Source organism: Cheilinus undulatus, linkage group 2 (assembly GCF_018320785.1).
Source record: "Cheilinus undulatus linkage group 2, ASM1832078v1, whole genome shotgun sequence".
Lineage (NCBI taxonomy): Eukaryota > Metazoa > Chordata > Actinopteri > Labriformes > Labridae > Cheilinus > Cheilinus undulatus.
In genome coordinates, this window is record NC_054866.1 from 20095245 (window position 1) to 20115938 (window position 20694).

The 20694-nt window shown below is 37.4% G+C and overlaps 1 protein-coding gene across 1 annotated transcript in view; it reads right to left on the reverse strand.

Annotated features, from left to right (window-relative positions):
- Positions 1-4978: 4978 nt before the first annotated feature.
- Positions 4979-20694, reverse strand: part of bcas3 (BCAS3 microtubule associated cell migration factor) — a 552832-nt gene continuing 537116 nt past the window's right edge. The window contains exon 24 of the mRNA XM_041803667.1: positions 4979-9023. Coding sequence (XP_041659601.1) covers positions 8875-9023 — 149 coding nt within the window. The 3' untranslated portion in view covers positions 4979-8874. The remainder of the gene's footprint in view (positions 9024-20694) is intronic.

A 20694-nucleotide genomic window follows, 5' to 3' on the forward strand; every position in this document is an offset into this window, starting at 1 on the left:
CAGGATGAATCTTCATCTTGTTACTAATGATTTAAATGATAGCTTGAAATGAATCAGCAATTTAGGAGTAGCTGTTCACAAAGATTTCATTCACTAGCTGATCATAATCTCTGTAAACGGAAACAGCTTGAAATTTTTATCCCTTATCAGACTGGTTTAGATGGAAACATTAAAATGATTATTTAAAAAAACCCATCGAAATAGTTTTATAAGGATTTATTTAAAGAATATACCAGGACGGAAGGAAATGTGATTCAATTCTTTCATTTTGTCATTACCTGACCTGACACATTATTTAAGTGTATTATTGTTGTTATTTTATGTGATTGTAACTGGAAAAACAGAGAAATGTGCAGAAATTTCCCAACATGCAGAAAAGACATCATCTAAGGACTGAGCTAAATATAGAAATGATTGGAATTTTATAATCCAGGAATTTCTAATTTCCCCACATTTTATAAATCATCCATCAATATATGCTGCATTCATTAATAAGGCTTCAAAATAAAGTATAACATCTCCAGGTCAGTTCTGTACTCACAGAAAACTTGGAAACTCTCTGATGATTGTGTCAGACTGTAAATTTAGTCTCACATCTGCTTCAACATCACCTGATATTATCCTGAACATCCTCCTCACAACATGCACCTCCTGAAACACTGATGGAGACGTTCAGAGGCAACAAAAGAGAGTCTGGTTTTTAAGGACCAAACAGCGGCCTACAGAAAGAGCAGGAAAATCAGAAAACATTTAATCTCAGCTTCATTTTATTTAATGGAAAATATCAGTCACAGGATTGAATATTCTTGAAAAAGCGGTTACAAGGAAACAAGAACTGTGGATTTAAATATGCACAGATGCTGATCTATTTGTCATTTAATGCTTGTTTGAGGAGGACAGGTACCTGAAAGAAACACTGGTCCCTGTGACAGTAAATGCAGCAGCTGATTGGCTCTTTCTATCAATGAATCAGCTCCTCTAAACCTCCCTGAATTAGTCAACACTCTTTAAAAGGCATTCCAAGCTTCATCATAACTGACTTATGAGATAATTTACTGTTATTTATCACTCTCCAAATAAACCCGATCCATGTCATTTTCTCACAGCTGACCACAACACATCCTCTGTCTTGCATTCTGCTAAACATGCAACCTAAAAACTCAATTTACAGCCTGAATCTGCAGGTTTATGTCATTCAAACCCAACTCTGCTTCTGTGTCTCCTTCTCTTCACAGGTCAGACTGGACGCTGTTTGAGGAGTTAATGTGAAGATGGTTTATTAGCATAACATAGAACAATCATTAAATGTGAGTGCTAAAAGATGCTGAAGAAATATCACACAAATCAGCTCTATGTATTCCTTATTCTCTCTCATTATTTTACCTGCATGTCTGTCCTATTTTTCAAAATCTTTTTAGGGATTTTTTTTCCAACAAATGTAACAGGTTTAGGAGAGCTTTCTTCCAAAAGATTCTTAATATCCCAGAAAAATGATTAATACACCATATAGATTTGAAAAATCCATTCAAATGTGTGAATTTGCAGCCTCACATTTTCACTCCTCAGTCCATTTTCATAGTCATCCCTGCTTTTTTCCTACACTGATGTTTATTTGTGTTCTCTCTGCTGAACAATGCTCTTTGTTGCAGAAAACTGTAACGAATAAATATTTGTGCGTACCTGCATCTGTAAGTTATTATAGATATGAAGTGTTGAATCAAACAAGCAAGTGATGCTGCCATGTTCAGTAGTTTAATAATATATGCAGAACAACAGACGAGTGTATGGAAAAATGCACTTTAAATTGGTATTGCAATTAGAACTAGAACCTGCATGGATAAATGACCTCAGCGTCACAGGCAGAGTGAGGAGGTGGGTAATGAGGCTTAAGCCCTGAATGTTTTTTTTTAAATCTTTTAAGTTGGTTAAAAGTGTGTTGCTTATGTATGCTATGATAGACAGATGCTAAAAGAAATAAGAGATAAACAATTGGGCCTTTCTGATCACAACATGGAAATTTGATTCTTCAAGCAGGACATAATCAAAATAAATTCCAGTCTTTTTACCATTAATTTATGCTATCCCTGTAGTATAAAGGCTACTTTTCACTTTTTTAGAAAAATAAAATTCATCATTTTTGTATCTGTAATCTCATATGTTGCTTTTATGTCCTTTGTTTGAAATGCATAGTTCCTACCCTGCCTATGCAAAGACACCTAAAAAAGAAATTACACACCTTTTTAGGAGGCAGGAGTAGAAAAGATTGAATTTCAACATGCTGTTTCATTATTTTAGGGTGAAAATGAGACTTTTAGCCTAATTCGATTGAAAAAAAAAAGTAAGCACTGAGGGATTTTTTTGGGATCATTTTTGCCCAAATGTTACTTAGATCCGTTGCCATTTCAATTCTAAATTTGTGTTTCAAATTGCATAAAATAGTGCATACAACTGCCTGATGAGCAAAAGAATTCTGGGAAAGCGCTCCCCTGGACTGTCCTTTGTTTGGCTCAGCCCCAGATATTTAACATATCTGGCTCTGGCCCTGTCTAGCATGGTGCTAATGGTTAAACCCACAGGTCCCTGTCAATACAAAAGAAATAAGTAAAAAACAACAGCAAAACAATAAAATTACAGTTCACAAATGATCAGCCTTTAAAACACTGAGACATTTGTACCAGTGTTTCCAGTAACAGGATGAGAAACTTATGACACTGATTGTTGGCTAGTAAGCCACATTATTGTATAATTTTCTGAATCAGTTAATGGACTTATAAATTGTATGTACATTTTCTGAGTATAGCGTGAAACTTGATTTCATGACTAGACATCTAGTTCATCTTAGAAATACTCCAAATGCACCATTATGAGCTATCTGTAGCTTTTTCATCTCTGCTCTACTATAGTTGTACCAAACGTGAGCAGTGTAAAGTGGAGCTCTATTTTATTATTTTCTGTACATATTTGAAATTAAACATTTTATTTTGCAGCGCTGACGCTGAACACCATCGCCATCACTCAACTCATTCCTGATTATGTACCCCAGATATTGGACTTTTTCCACCACACAGGGCCTGATCAGAAATAAATTATGACACTCTTTTTACTGTTATTTTTCATGTCATACTGCGCTCCATAACTGGAGCAGATTCTGAGAAGTAGCTGTAAACCAGCACTGTAAGGTGACAGGATGACCAAGTCATCCTTGGCCAAGTCATATTTAGTCTAGTAGCCTTTAGCAAACAAACTCGGTCAAAATGAAACATCATATTTATTAGCAGGCCTTTAAATTAGTACACAGTCAATTGGATGTATGAATTAGTTTTATCTCTATTAACTCAGAATATGCTTTTATTTATACATAGGGAGGGTACCCTTCACGGACTCTGCCATCTTGAATTTTTGCATCTTGCCTGTTACTTCAGTTCCACAGTGGTTATAATAAAACAATTTTACATATTCAGGGAATTAACCAGTCATTTATATAGGACTACTTATTTATATAGGCCTATATTATATTACATTTTTACCAAGTCTGTTCCACTAAATGCTACTAGGCTGAATATTATACACTATACCTTTAACATACCTGCTAAAATGAACAAAGCCTGCCTACATAAATTCTCCTGCAGCTTAGTGTCTAAAATGAAGCTTATTATCTATTAGCATAATTGCTAAAAAGAAAAGGACCAGCTTTTATTAGCCGTAGTGTTTGAGGCACATATCACGGGTGTCAGTCCAAAACATTGTATATACATTTTTCATTTTTTATTTATTTATTTTTTTCTCATAAATCAGTGCTGTTGGTCACCCTTTACATCTGTTTGTGGGTTTTACTAATGTTTAGTGTTATTCAGTGTTACATTGAATGAAAATTGCAGCATTTTTTCATTCCCTGAGAAGTAATTTTGGAGAAACAAGGTATTGACCTGACACCAGCAATATAAAATATATCCAGTTGAAGTGTCCCAAAAACTTCAATCATTTCTGCACACTAACCAGGCTAATATCAATGCTTTATTGTAAGCCAAAGCTACAGTCAACATTTTATCTATTAAAACCAGTTTAACAGTTTGAATTAGTCCTACATTGACTGGTAATTTACTGGATGTATCTTTATGAACACTGCTGATAAAAGTAACTGTGCTTAGATTTATCCCCATCATGGATCGTGTTTTTATCTGTTTGTTATATTCATAAAATGTACTATTTCACGTCAAGCTGCCCTGTTTTTTAGCATGTCTGTGTAACAGTATTAAAAAAGTTCAAACGCAGCTCTAATGATCGAGGAAAAGATTTTCTCTACATAAAAATGTAAATTGTTCTGTGTGAATGGTTTGTATTATCGTGTTGAAATGAAATAAAAAGATTTACATAAAAGCTGCCGATTCATTTTTTCTTTATATCTTTGGCATCGACACAGCTGCCAGCTGGAGCGTTATTCTGGAGCTGATTTCAGAGAGTCTTGCATATAAAGCTAAATAAACACATTTTGTAACGGATGTTTTTATGTTTTCATCCTGTAGTCCAACAAACACTGAACAGATTTGATTTTCAAATACAAATGCTGACATACTGTTTGTAATTTGCAAATTTTTACAAGCTTTTGAAGTTGTAATACGTTATTGATTTAACTGTCTTACGTTTGGAAATGTTCCTGAGCCTCCTTTTTAACTTTACGACTGGTAGATTATGAACACATCAATGAGATGAAATAAAGCATAGAGGGAGTAATCCAGCACTAATCTAATAGAATCTGAATTAATTCAAACGCTTCAATCTGAAAAACAAAAAAGGCTCTGGGACCTGAACTTTTGTGCTGATTAGCAGAGAAACAAACATGCCCCCTCATTCCTCCACTCCCCTCAGAACAAAGAGCCAGAGTGGCTAATAAAAAGTGCCTTTAACAACACTTTACTGCCTGTTAAAAAATATGGTACTAATTACCAGAGGGACTATGTGCTGATGGTCACCACCACAGTGAAATCTGAACTCGACAATTAAGAGCAATCACAGTGAGAAAAAAAGACGCACAGCTTCATTTCCTTCAGTTTTATTATGTTTTTTTTTCTTGCATGAACGCTGCAAAAACAAATCAGTATATCACTAATCAACAACAAGCGTTTGCTCTCATTTAAAACTAGTAGATTCAGTGACCGAGCAACAACAGGCCTTTATGACATGCACTCAGACATGGGATTGTACACTATGTCATTAAAAGGGAATTACAGCCAGTATGTTTACATGCAGTTAGAAAAAGTGGAGTTGCTGCGCAAGTCTGACAAAAACTGCACTTTTAAAATACATGTGCACGTATTAGTCTGACTGAAATCATACTAAACTTAACTCCTCAGAGTCGGATTAACACACTTGGAAAATGAAGACAGAGATGAATTTTCTTTTGCATGTGTACACGTCAATCAGACTAGAGGACTAGGCGTTCGGTGTATGCTCCACAGTGTCTGAGTGGACTTTGACCAGGAAGTGGAATATCATAGCAGGAGTCGTGCTGTCATAAGCTAGAGTTGATATTTACACCTAAAGGTAAGCACATTTCTAAAATGAAGAGAGCTCCAAAGTTATTCACATTTTCAAAGTTGTTCACATTTTCACTGTTTGATGTAAAACTAACTCGTTCGTAAGGTCAACCAGAACTAGGCTAAACAGTTACCAGCTGAAAGGAGGCATATCGCCACCAACTAGCGGAGTTGGACATAATCCTGTTAATAAATTGATTTTTTGATTCCAATCAAACGCCCTATCAGCACAGCTTCACTGCATGTAAACGTACTGTGTGCTTTCAAACCTGGGCTTCTCTGTCTACATAATTCTGGATCATAATTGATGGCTTCAGTAGGTTACTTAAGCCTGCAGGTGGGTCACAGGCTGTGCTTCCATAAATGTTATCTTCCAGAGACAGTACAAGAAAAGTACTTGTTTTTTGCCACTGACCGGCTCAAATCATTATCCTCGGTGTCTGCGAACATCACAGGAAAGATTCCCACAGAGATAGATGTTAAAGAGGAAGATGATGAAAAAGAAATCAACAAACTTGGTACTGGATTTGTTTAGTTGGTGGAGCATGTGCCCTTGTGCTGAGGCTGTGGTACTTGGCGCACTGGTCATGTGATCGGAGCGCATGTTTGGTGCACTCTCTCTCCCTATATTTCCTGTCTCTCTTCAGCTATCCTATCAAATAAAGGCAAAAATACCCCAAATAATCTATACAAAACCCCAGCCATTACATAACTAATTAAAACTATCAGACTCCATTCATAGCCCATTAATTTCATTCAACAGAGCCACTGATCTTTGCCACCAGTTTTCTCAGTTATTTTGTGTTTTTAAAATATCGTGTTGATTCTAAACCATGAAACACTAAAGTAAAGTCACAACATCACACAAACACGCTAGTAAAGGCAGATCAACAACTAACATAGTCTGTGAGGTACGATGTTAAAGAGACAAACCTTGCAATTGTGAGAGCTTTTTAACCAGAAACATGTGCTACATATATTTCTCTGAAGCCAGATCCATTCACATTATGTTTGCCTTCAAGAATATGAAGGTTATTCTAATAAAGGGGGGTAAGGGTAGACCAATAATTTCCTTATTCTTTAAGGCAAAAGTAATGTGAAGAGTGTAAATGAAGTCTGGTTTTGAAGAAAGTTATGCAGCAGTTATTTCTGGTTAGAAAAGCTCTCAAAATCATAAGGTTTCAACATCGACTGTACCTCACAGAATATTTACGTTGTTGATCAACTAGTTTGTTTATATGTGCTACTACATTTAAAAGTGTTAACTCAAACAATACAACAAAAAAAGCAAAGTAAAAAAAAAATCAAGGCAGCAGTAGATCAGCAACTCCTGTTTTTTACAAGGTAGAATTAACCGTTTTGTGAACAGAATCTGCCCTAGAAGAGAGTGCTGTTGCTTATATTTCTGGTTTCAAAATAGAGAAACAGGAGTTGCTGGTCTACCATTGCATCAGCTTTTTAGCATATATTTGCAACTGTGTGGCATTGGCTCTTTTAAAACTCAACAAAGAACATAAAGCAAAGATAAAAGATAATAGATTGAAGCAGCAGTAGATCAGCAACTCTTGTTTTCTGTTGGGTAAAAAATAGTTTTTAGGAACAGAGTTTGGTGGCTTGAATGGGATGGGGGTAGTCGTTGACTTTACTTTTGACAAAATGGTTTATCTCTTTAATAAGAACTTTGCCAGAACATTAGTAGAGCATGGGAGTTGGTGGTCTTCCACTGTATGGACTAATCATTTAATGTTTGCTGTTATGTGACTTTGGCTCTTTAAAGGGTCATCTCAAACTTAATACAACACAGAACAAACACACAGACCGAGGCAGCACCAGATCAGCAACTCCTGTGTTCTGTGAGTTAAAATTAATAATGGAGTTTGGATTTGAAAAGAGTGAAATTATAACTTTTTGTGGCAAAAAAAAAAAAAAAAAATCATCTTCCTTTTTAATAAAAACGTCCGTCTTTGTAGTGGGACATTCGGAGCCTGACATAAACAACTTTTAGCTGATTGGGTGTAGTTATTGAGGGATAACAATGCATGTATCAGCTTATTTTGGAGCTCCTGGATAAAATCAATGTTTTATTTTGTAGTCCTAAAGACTCCAACATTATTTAAAAGGGACCCAGATTTAAAAATACCTGAATTCTCCTTTAATGCTTTTTCTAAGGTGACTCTGTAATTAGTGCATTTAAGATTTCACCAAGTCAAACATCCTTAAAACAGACAAAATGTTTCATAAAGGAATTTGTGATTATCAAAGTCAATCTTTGTCACGGGCAAAGCTAGAGCGATTAAGGAAAATACTTTTTTTTTAGAGCTATGACTAAAAGATTTTGGTCAAAAGTCGCTAATGTACAAAATACAGCATAAGGTTTATTACTCTGCTCAATTTAAATTTTCTCTGCAAGGCCAATGTTTGGGGTACACACACACACACACACACATATATATATATATATATATATATATATATATATATATATATATATATATATATATATGAATTTTAGAAACATGTCTCAACCACACTATAACATCCAAGCAATCTACTAATAATGTCATCTCATTACTGCATCTTTTGTCAGCATGAAAATTGAAGGCAGAACAGGACCAAATTTAATCAAAAACATTAAGTGAGCAGTAATACACACACTCACACACATACTGCTACACATCACTGAGTGGAATCAACATTTCTCCTCTGACTGTGCTCCCTTTCTTAGCTCATTCAGACAATAGGCACACCGTAAAACTTCAAACACAGAAGAAGAATGATGGTGGGCAGAGGAGAGGACGGCTGGTCTCTATAAACAAAAGGGTAACAGGAAGAGCTAGAGAGACGTGCTGGGCTGGATCTGGTCCGTTATTAAAAATCTGATAACAAAAATGATGGAAGTTTCCTGTGGTGGCAGCTGTATGAAAATACTCTGCGTGATCAGCTTTTTTTCTGGGCTGCAATTGTGATTATTTCCTCTGCAAAACTTGTCAACTTTAAAGGGAGTTAGTTTTCAAAAGACTACAATAAATTTTCAAGGAGTTTCCCCCTGACATGAAAGCTATATAAGGGTAAAAACTGAAAAATTCTCTTTTGGAATATTCAAAATAAGAGGAAATCTCCAGACTAAATCCAGCTTTCCAGACTTTCCATCCATCCAAGACATAAAACACTGATAGCTGTTTGTAATCGCACAAATCTGTGGGACAAAACACAAAACTTAGACATGGTTTGGGTTCAGTGTAACACATCAGAGAGTCTGATTTGGAGAGGGGGAGACAGGCAGAGGTTGGTCAGGTGGGCTGAATGGTGGTGGATGTGTCTGGAACAGAGGTGGGACTCCTCAGGGGAAGTTGGTGGGGAAGAGGCTGAGCGGCTGGCTCTCATTGGTGGGCAGCGGTGAGCGGTAGCCCTCGAAGTTTCTTGGGATGCTGCCGCTGGTGGAACCCGAGCTGTTGCTGAGGGTCTCGATGCTGCCCTCCCTCTGCAGCTCTGCGAGTGAATGAGAGAGAGAGAAACAGTGTTCAAATTTTTTTTTTTCAGAGCTGGTAAGTACTTCCTAACTGATGAAATCATAGACATATGTTGTATGCAGGACTCTTATTTGTGCAGAACTTTCTTAGTGTTGTAAGAGTGCAGTTATTACTATCTATATTATACATTTCATCACAGGAGAGCTAAAGATTCAACCAATCAAAACAGCTTTTCATTAGGGCTGTCAGCATTAATGCTTTAATCGCAATGCAGTCAAGGTCCATTATTTGCGCATTAATTTTTTATATCACATACAGTTCCTAGAATTTTTTCACCCCCTTGGATTTTTTACCCTTTTTGATGTCATAAATCAATCATGGTCAATAGACTTTGGCTTTTTTTTTTTTACAACATACTCTAGTAAAACCAGATTTCTACAAAGTAGTGTCAATTAAATAAAAGTATGTAACGTGAAATGTGTGACTGCATACATATTAACTCTCTTCAAGTCAGTATTTAGTAGATGCACCTTTGGCTGCAATCACAGCACTGAGTCTGTGTGGATAGATCTCAGCAAGGCTTGCACATCCAGGCACTGCAAATTTACTCCATTCTTCTAAGCAAAACTGCTCAAGCTCTGACAGGCTGCACAGGGATCAGGTGTGAACAGACTTTTTCAAGTCCAGCCACAAATTCTCTATTAGATTGAGATCTGGGCTTTGACTCAGCCACTCCAGAACATTCACCTTGTTGTCTTTAAACCATTTCTGTGTAGCTTTCAATGTATGCTTCGGGTCATTGTCTTGCTGGAAAATAACTCTTCTCCCAAGCTGTAGTTCTCTGCAGTCTAAATAAGATTGTCCTCCAAGATTTTCCTATATTTTTCCCCAGTCATTTAACCTTCACCTTTACAAGCCTTCTAAGGCCGACTGCTGAGAGTCATCCTCACAGCAAGATGCTGCCACCACACCACTAGTGTTGATGTGTCCGCTAAAACATAATGTCTTGTCTGATGGCCAAAAAGCAACATTTTGGTCTAATCAGACCAAAGAACTTTTTTCCACTTGAAAATGGAGTCTCCCACATGCCTTTTGGTGAACTCTAGTTTAATAGGAGTTTTCTTCAACAGTGACATTCTCCTTGCTACCCTCCAGTAAAGCTTTGACTGGAGAAGAACCAAGGCAACAGTTGTATGGAGAGTCTCTCACATCTCTGCTGCTGAGACTTGTAACTCCTTAAGATTAGTCATACGTGTTTTGTCTCTCACTTGTCTCCTTTTTGAACTGTCACTGTGAGGACGGCCTGATCTAGGCAGATTCACACATGTGCCAAATTCCTTCCATTTCCTAATGATGGATTTAACTGAACTCCAGGTGATGTTCAGTGTCTTGGAAAGTTGTGTTGTATTCATCTCCTGAATTGCACTTTTTAATGCCCTTTTCTCTGAGTCGCTCAGTGTTCTTTTAACTTTATGATGTAATGGTAGCCAGGAATACTTGTTAACCAGTGACTGGACCGTCAAGACACAGGTGTCTTTCTACTGCAACCACTTGAGACACATTCACTGCACTCAGGTGATTCCCATTACACTACTTGTGAGACTACTAACACCAGTTGGTAGGACCTCTGTTGAAGTTGAGATAATTTGCCCCAATAGACTCCTACATAAAAAAAAAGAATACTGTAATACAATTAAAAGGTGCTTCTACCGAGTATTTGTGAGGGGTGTGCATATGTATGCAACTAGTTTTTTTTTTTTTTCAGAATTTCTCCAGACACATTTTTTTTTTCAATTGAATTGTAAACAATAAGTGGAAAAAAGATGGCAAAAAGTTCTGAAATTGCCTCATTTTTTACATCATAAAATACATGCATTTTACAGCAGTATGCCGGCTGAACATCAACGATTGCAGGAAATATTACATTATTTTGGAAAGTTTCAAGGCCCTATAATGGTCTGCATTACCACTAGATTAAACAGACAGTAAGAAAAAGGGATATCCCAGTAGGAGTTTCCCATCTTGCTACATTACTCATACCTTGGAAAGAGGAATGTTTTAATCAGATGAAGTCCTCGTTTGTGGGATTAACCCATCAGTTATTCTGGGATCAAACCAAATTGACCACTACTCTCGACATTCTCAGGGTGACACCAAACATTTTTCTGACATGTCACGCTGCTCCACCAACCCTCCAACATCCCACACTGCACACTGACCAAGCTGCTCGGCTCATGTCTCCCGTCCATAAGGAACCGATTACTGTTATTACATGCTGTAAACCATATCCGTGGATGTACGGACAGAATGGCGTGCGCGGAAGTGGCAGTGCAGTATTAAGACTGTGATGCATGTAGTGAATAGTGACGTCCATCAGGAGTCTTGCTGTATTTAATCTGGCCGGCTGCTCTGCTGACAGCAGTCCACGCCCTGTGAATGTGCAGCCGTGTGCATCCATGACAGAGTCGGACTGTCATCAACAAATTGAGAGCAGGATTTGATAATACATGAGAGGAGAAGGGCACGCTACATGGAACAAGCTGCTGAGAGCTGCAGACTGATGAGGGGAATGTTCAAAAAGATCTATACTTCTACAGGCAACTTAAAGCTTTAGGAATCAGATTAAAATTGGAAAAAATGGATATGTGGTATGAGTCGAGAACCTAATTACGGCTCAGTCCACATCTGTATGGGTATCAAATGTAGAGCAAAGATGAGCCTCGAGCTGATGTATGATGAGGTAAGAGATAACTTGGGGAAAAATCACTGCGAGTGAACGGGTTGGAGTGGTGACATTTACATCCTGCAATAGTTGAGCAATTGGTGTGATTGACTGATGATTGATTTAATCGTTTTTTTTGGCATCATGTCTTGCCTCCTGAGAACTCCCTCTATCCCAGTCAGACAGGGACAGTCTCCCTCTGTAAGGGACATAAAAGAACAAGCAAGTCAGAAAGATCTCAGGGGTAGACTGTCCCAGAATTTACAAGGACTGCATGTGTGAAACAGGGTTTTAGGGTAGTGTGGCTCTGAACATCACGGCCAAGTCATATGAGTTTGAATCAGAGGAGAAAGACAAAGTGCCGGAGGGTTTAACTGAGTGATTAAAACTGGCCACTTAATGGAGGGTTAAAATATTTTGCAAAAAGCAGTTAATTTATAAAGCTTTTTTCACAGACACAAGTCACAAAGCGCTTCCCAGTTGAAGAACAGGCACATAAAATCAGACAAATAAAACAAAAAAGGGATCAAACAAATTTTGAGAGACAATTTCCTGAACAAAGGTTTGTTTCTTGCAGATTTTTAAGAGAGTGCAATATTACTGGAAGAGTATTTCAAAGCTGTCTATAACAGAGACAGTAGCAAACACCAATGCAATGTTAGCTGGGATGTCCCAGTTTAAATGGTGTTTCAACAGTGTTCCTATAGCCTCAACAACACCCACACAAAACTAGACAAATCAAACTAGACAACTTAAGTCCAGATTCAACACTCATGCAGGGGGGTAAATATTGAAAAGCAGTTTGGTAGATTTTTATGACTGTTTTTTCATTTACTCTAATACATTATATATATAAGGAGTTTAAAATATTTAAAGTAGGGGCATGCAGATGGCCTAGCGGTCTACAGTGCTACCCATATACATGGGCGGCCCAGGTTCAAATCCGGCCTGAGGCCTCTCACTGCATGTCTCTCCCCACTCTCTCCCATTTCTCTCTCACACTGTCCTCCTCCTATCAAATAAAAAAAGTCCCAAAATAAATCTTAAACTATTTAAACTCGACATCCAGAGAGTTAAGTTCCCAAAGAATTAAAGAATTTGCTTTTCTTTGGCCTTGTGTCACCACAACAGCAACAACTGGAAAAAACATCAGTTTGTTGATAGCACTATCGATTGGAATATCCTAAAAACATTAAAGAATACTTTGAAACCAGGTTGAATTCAAATCCAGAAGACCTATGGCTAATTTACAGTTAGAAGCTGTTTTTATATGCATTTGTTTTTAAAATTCCTGTTGTTTACACCAGTCAGTATCAGAATAAGTTCCTCATCAGCCTCCTCTTTGGCAAGAAAACATTAATACTGTGTCATGTTGTAGTCTGCCAGTTGATTCGTGGGATTTTTGTGTGATCATATTCCAAACTTGGATTTGAATTTATACAGTTTTCTATATATTGATGATTATGAGCATTATACCCTAATTGACAGTATTGGTGCAAGTTCTCACTGAAAAGGAGCTATCTCTTAAAGTTGTGTGCTGATTCATTTATGAAACTCCATCAGATGTTTATGAGAAATGGATTAACCAAACTGCTTGCTGGATTGTCAGAACTGCTTACAGCATTAGCTTGGACGTATACTGGGCTCTATAAATCAGACCAGCTGCTGTAAACACAGCACTCAGGGATGCTCAGGACATTACTGGGCTCTCACTTTCTATGGAGTGAACTATGCTCTTGTTTTTCTTCAGCTAATTAATCACCGGAGCTGGAAAGTTTTTCGTCACATTAACTTGTGTTACTGTAATTGAAGCTGTGCATAAAAAAGTTCCAAACTTTCCATTAACTAGGGGAAACTAGCTGATTAAATTTCATTACCATAATGACAAAGTGAGAGAATCCCATCCAAAAGTTGCTGTTGCATTTCTATTAATTACAAAGTGTGGCTGCAACTGAACAACATGGTTGGAGTTTCTTACTCTCTTTTGCTTTTTTGTTTATTCTCAAGCATGAGAAGAAAAGATCCTATACTTTTCAATCCCATTAAGTGTTAAAAATAACAACCAAGTACCCAGGATTAAGTACACTTTGACTAAATGACTTCTTGATTCTACTTGTGTAAATTTATTGATTAGTAATTTTTACTTAAGAAAATAAAAAATATATGCAACCATACTTTTATATGATAACAAACTTGCTCTCTTACTGGCTGAAAAAAAAGTTAGGACACTGACATTATGGCCTGCACTGACAGTTAAAAATGTAGTAAAAGATACAAGTTTTACTCTGTAGCTCAGATCTGTGAACAGTTTCCACCACTGCAGATTTTACTGCACACAGTATCGTGTTATAAACTCTGCTGTCTGTCAAAGTATACGACACATCTGTGACCTTCACTTGAACAGGAGCTCTAATTAGCTTAAGAGTCTTTTCAAATTTCATACAGTCATAACAGACATGAAACCGCAGCGTGAGTTTAAAACGTCCTGCAGATGTTCAGAGCCAGTTTCTGTCTCTATCGCAGTCAGAGGGCGTGCAGGAAGTGAGCTTCTTACCTCAGCCCAGGAAACCGAATACAAACCACAGTGTTATTATCCCAACTAACACGCGATGTGCCGCTCTATGGTGTTAGCCCAGCCCACACTCCCACCCCTCTTCAATTTTTTTCCCCCTATTTAATTCCCCAACATCACTTGGAGCACAGTAATCCAGGCAGATGTAGAGTATGTTGCTTTGTTTCAAGATCATCTTTGAGTTTATGAGGCCAATTCTCAATTAAATACAAATCAAAAAGGATTTCATTCAGAGTTTACTTTTAATGGAAAGGAGGGTACATGCAAATGGTCTAAATTGCACAAATACAGTTGCAACATTCATTTGGCTATCAACTTAGAGGGCAGAGGTAACTGTCCTACACACCTATCCTTTGAACAGCTTTGGTACTTTTCAGTACTATTGATCATTGACATAGAAGAGATTGCATCCTTTATAAGAAAGTAGAATCAAAAAGTTGAAAGCCTTATTTTAAAGCTTTAAATGGGCCATTTAGGTAATGGAGGTTTGATTAAAGCAACATGTCAGAGTTGGTCGAGGCTGTGGGTGAAGGGCCCAATATGACATCTTTTAAGGAGGATGAGAAGTTTTACTGATTCACTACCTGGATGTGTGAGAGGACAAAGTTGCATTTCAGCCTCACATTGCTCTGTATTTACAGTATCACAGCTCATGCCACAGAGCAGGGTTATCTCTAAGAATATGGGTCATCTGTAGTCGTATCTTTTCCAGCCACAGCACTGTGCAGGCAAGCAGGCACAAGAGCTGAGCTGCTGAGACTGAGTCTCACCTGTCCTCTCCACCTCCTCCTCTCTGACTCCTGAGACTCCCAGATGTGTTTCATGAGGACTCAGAATTGTGTATACGTCCTCCCTGTTAATTGTTTCTTCTGACCGTACAGGTGCCAGCCACTCGCCCACCCCGCTCGCCTTTTTGCTAGCTCTGGCTCTGGATGTGCACAGTTGCAGTGTTATTGTAGGAGCTGTAAGCTGCTGAACACCCCAGTAAAGCCCTAAAGGCCCTTTCTAGCGCTGCCTAATCCACCTCATTGTGTGACGCCTACTGGCTATTCAACACGTCTTAACCTCTCACGCCCCCAACACAATCCCCTGCCGCTCTAATGTTGGGGATCTTTTCCTCTGGGGCTGATGTCACTGGGTAAAGTAATATGGTTATTTACAAGGCGGTTTTGTGTGACGTGATGTGTAGATAATGCTGCTCTGGAGGGAGGCCAGCTAAGAAATGGAAACTACTGTAGGGTTTGACTGATATGGGCTTTTAAAGGATGGCAGATCTGAGCTGGTTGATAAATATTTTGTGCTAATAAATAGTAGCTTATCTGTAATAAAGTCTTTTTACAGCCACAAATGATAGGCTATTAAAATGTAAAACCTGATAGCTACGTCTTAAATTAAACTGATTTTTATTCAGTATGCAGGGTTTCTCAAAAAGCCTTTGAAACCACCAAAATAAAATGTTCTCCACAAAGAAAGCTTACAGATATGGGCACGTGTGCAGCCTAATCTCACAGAGGTTCTGTTGCTGGTGTTGACTCTGTGCAGCCGCTGAGACGGGAGCTGTGTTCAGAGACGACACCAGGGGCCAAACTTCAAAAGAAAGTGCAAGTCAACGCAAGATACAGAGACGAAAAAGCTATCAGTAAAACAGCAGCAGATGCCACAGCTGGAGATAACGGAGAGGTTTTTCAGGCCTGAGAGAGGGATGGAGGGAGAGAGGGGGGAGTTTGTCTTGGCAGGGATGAACAAGGAAGAAAAATTTGGCTGTTTTTAGAGATGTTTCCTCACACGGTCTGACAGAGTCATAACACACCGCAGAAAGTTAATACCTCATCAGCAGAGAGAATGATCAGAAACAGATCGGTCTGCAGCCGCGGCTGTGAACAGGCCTTTAATCCTCTTACAGTATCACACCATCACACAGGCTACAGCATACACACTTTCATTTTCACGCAAACACACAGGCTGCAGCGTGCACACTTTTGTTTTCACACTGAGTCTAGCTTCAGTTACAAAGAAAAGAGAGTATAGACTTACCTGAAAAATGTGCATCAGAATTTACACTGTCTCACACTCATATTACATCTTAAAATGGCCCTGCAAGTATTCTTTTTACCTTATTATTACCTTAGCGCCTATTTCCTTATTAAGTTATCTATTTTTCCTTTCTCATCCATATAATTCAATATAAAAATGCTAAAATAAACTTTGGAATTATCTTCAGGAGAATAATAAATGATAATGTATTGTTTTATAATAGGGCTGTCAAATGATAAAAATTCTAATTGTGATTAAAATAAAACTTCCTGTAATCAATTTTTTAAAATCTCATCTTTCTGTTGTGTTTTGAAATTCCTCTATTAAACATTATGATCTGATTTTGTTTCATTCTGCATTTTAAACTGTCTTAAACTAAAGGTATTTGACTTCCTGTTTAGATAGAGATCTGCTTTAATTTAGAAAAAATCAAGGAACTAGGGGTAGATGTAATGTTAAATTAATTAGCAATAACCCTTTATGGGGCAAGGAACCATATATGGTCACTTCAGAGGACTTCCTTCATGGCCTCCCACCAACTCTCTCTGATAAGGTAGAACTGGAATAATTTCATCGCATTACAGAAAGGGACATCACACCATCTGACCAATCAGCTTTTCCGTCTCTTTTGGTCGCAAACAACTGACCCTAAAAACATGATAAACCATGATAAGTTGATGAAACGCCCACATAATAATAGAGAATAATAGTGCTAAATGTCATGCTAGATTTTGTTTACATAGGATTTCAAGCAGTTACTAAAACTTTAGCACGAAAAATGGAGGAACCATAACTGGAACATACACCTGTTTAGGGATGTAAGATGGCATTATGTCAAAACATATAGCCAATTTATCTACCAACCATACTGAGGGTATTTTCTTGACAAAAAACTCATTATAATACAGGATAGTAGTACTCTATAGTGTATTCAATGTTGCCAAAGGTTTGTAAAAAAATGGTGTGAGCCAGTGGTAAATTTGACTATTTTATAGAAATTTTCAATGTATAATCATCAAAATGGAGCTATTTTTTAGTTTTATTAATTTTATTATACTTGAGTGATTTATATCAGTTTTTTACTTGTACAGAATCTTATTTCTGCTTAAATTAATTTATACATTTCATATTTGTGAGGCTTCTTGGAGTTATAAGAAAATAAATGGTATAAATAATCAGTTTCACAACAGTTTTATTAAACTTAAATGGCACAATTCAGTTCTTATATTTATTGTGAGTCTCCTCAGTGTTAAAATCCAGGTAGTAATTCAGTATTTGTGATTATTGTAAGTCTACTGTTGGAATTATAAGATAAAACAAGTGGTGTCCCCACAGCTTATACAGTATTCTGAAGCTAGTACAGTTAAGAATATAAATGGGCAACCTCTCCTATCTTGTAAAATGAATATTTTGTATTTTAAGAACTGTTTCATGTGTAAATAAAATAATCATTACCACAAAGGTGCAGGGAACCATATATGGTCTCTTGGTTGTCTTTGATTTTCACCATAATAATGTAAACATTATATAAAAGTGACAAAAGTAGAAAAAGTCATGGGTTGTCCAGCCATAATATCTATAAAATAGTATTTCCATGAGTGCCCTATAAAGGGTTGACTTAACCACAGAAAAAAGAAATTGTTATAGACTGAAACGCAACAAAGGTAAGAGTAAACAAAAAAAAAAAAAAAGTTTGATAATATAAGGTGCAGATGACTTCTGACATGTCCACTGAGCTGTCTTTAAGCTTTTAAAGTGAAATGAGACATTAAGGGACAGTGGTGGACTTTTTTTAAATCACTGTGGCTGTCACTAAGGTGGTTTAAGGTATGCTGAGAGGGACAATTAGTTACGATTTAAAAGATTTATGCTTGCATTGATGCTGACAGCACTATTTCATAAATATATAATGTCTACAATTATGAAAGCGAAGGGACCTGGTTTGTGGTAAGTCTAAAAGTCAAGAGGAGCCTGGGTGAGTCAAGATGCTCACATGAGCTGTTTTTACAAATGCACAAAACTGAAAATTTCCCAAACAGCCAGCTTTTTTCACCACCACACTAGCTAGTCCACTAGAAAAGAAGTCAGGATGAGTCAATTCACTGTGAGTGAGCATGTGGCAGATGTTTACTTCTTTATCTCACCTGTATGCTCTTTTCCACTCTTTAGTTTTTATAGTGAATGACCCCCCACCAGCCATCCCACTGAAGAAATGTCAATCAGTGCTTTAATATTGAAGGTAGCAACAGCATGCAGAAGAGAGATGTGGAGTTTCAAGGAAAGAAACTACTGGATTCTCCAGAGGACAATCCCTCCCTGCTTCAGAAATCCAAAGATCCTTAGCCAGGCTCACCAATACGCCAAGATCCTGGCAGAGCAACTGCAGAAGGCCCATCACCAAACGGCTTAGCCAACAGGAAGTCATCATGGATTTGGTTCCAAAAGTTCCACAGGCTCTTTGGGTGCCCAAAAGAATCAGTTCCAGTGACATGCCCTCCCAGAAGCTCTATGAGATGGCTGTTAGCATCACCAAAGCCGTCCTGGATGAAGTCACCACCTAACTGTCAACTGTAATAATTTTATATCTATTTCAAAACTTCCTTTTTTACCCAAAGTATAAGAAAAGGTACGGTGGCGTATTGCATTCACTTGGAAAAAAAAAAAAAACTCCTGTTTTTACGACATAACTATCTCATAAAAACAGTATTTTTTAAAATTCATTTTTTAATTTCCTGTTTTTATGAGATACTATCTCATAAAAACAGGAATTTATCTATTTTTGATATTCTATTTTTAAATTCCTGTTTTTAAGAGATACTTTCTCTTAAAAACAGGAAATTATTTATTTTTGACTTTCCTGTTTTTAAGAGATAGTTTCTCATAAAAAACAGGAAATTAAATAAACAATTAAATTCTTGTTTTTATGAGATAATTATGTCATAAAAACAGGAGGATTTTTTTATTTTCAAGTGAATGCAATATGCTACCGTAAAAAGGTGTTTTTTCACAGCTTTTATCTTTTATGTCTCAGGGCAACCTCTTTGAGAAATGTATTTTTAGCAGCATATAGAGGGGAGGGAGCCATTTTAATTCTTCTAGATCTCAGTGCAGCATTTGACACCATTGATCACAAGATTTTAATAGAATGTCTTAGAGACTGGGTAGGCATTAGGGACACAGCACTTAGCTGGTTTTATTCTTATCTTTTAGAGTGAACCTTTGCAGTCACTATAGGTAACCGCTCCACCCCAGAACAGAAATCTCGGAGTTCAGTCTGATTCTAACCTCACCTCTGCAGCACATATCAATAAAATCACACAGTCACGCTTCTTTCACTTAAGCAGTATCTCCAAATTAAAACCCATCCTCTCCCAGTCAGACATGGAAAAAGTCATCCACGCCCTTATTTTCTCCCGTCTAGATTACTGCAACTCACTTCTTTCTGGTATTCCCAAGAATTCTCTGTCCTGCAACCTTCTTGTCCAGAATGCAGCAGCTAGGCTTCTAACAGGCTTTAACAGACGACATCACATCGCCCCAATTTTAGCGTCTTTACATTGGCTTCCAGTTACTTTTAGAATTGATTTTAAATTTTTACTTATTACTTTTAAAGCCCTAAAGGGTCTGGCTCCAATATATTTAACAGAACTTTAACCCCTTATGAGCCAGCCTGCACCCTGAGATCCTTGGGTGGGGGCCTCCTGGTCTTTCCAAAGTCGAGACTTGTAACTAAAGGTGACAGGGCCTTTTCCATGAGGGCCCCTTGACTTTGGAATGACCTCTCTGAGGAGATAAGGCATGCAGAAACAGTCACTGCTTTTAAATCACTTCTTAAAACTCATTTCTTCTTACTCATTCTTAGTCCTTTAATCAACGTTCTACCTTTTTATCTCCACTTTTATTATTACATTACTGCTACTTTTGCTATTTACTGTTATTATTATTGTTACTATTAATTTTCTTACTACTTCTGAGTTTTAGCTTGTTTTAATACCTTTCACTCTTCTTATTCATGTTTTTATATCTCTTAGTCCTCTTACTGTTTTGATTTTCTATATCCATGATCTTGAGTTTTAATTTAGGCAGTTCTTACTGGTTTTTGCTTTTACCCTCTTGATGCATGTATTATTTTAGTGTCTTTCTTCCTCAGACTTATTCTCTTAAATTTTTTCTTTACAATTTTACCTCTCTTAATGTTTTTAGTTCTTATTGCTTCCCTTTCACTTGCTGTTTAAAACTTAGTCCCGGTGGTCTCAGGTTTGTGGTTGGGTTCCTGTGTTGGCCGAGTACTCCTGGGTTCCTATGATGTCTTTGTTGTAATGTCGTCTCAGGTTGTCTTAGTTCTGGAAATGTCATGTAAAA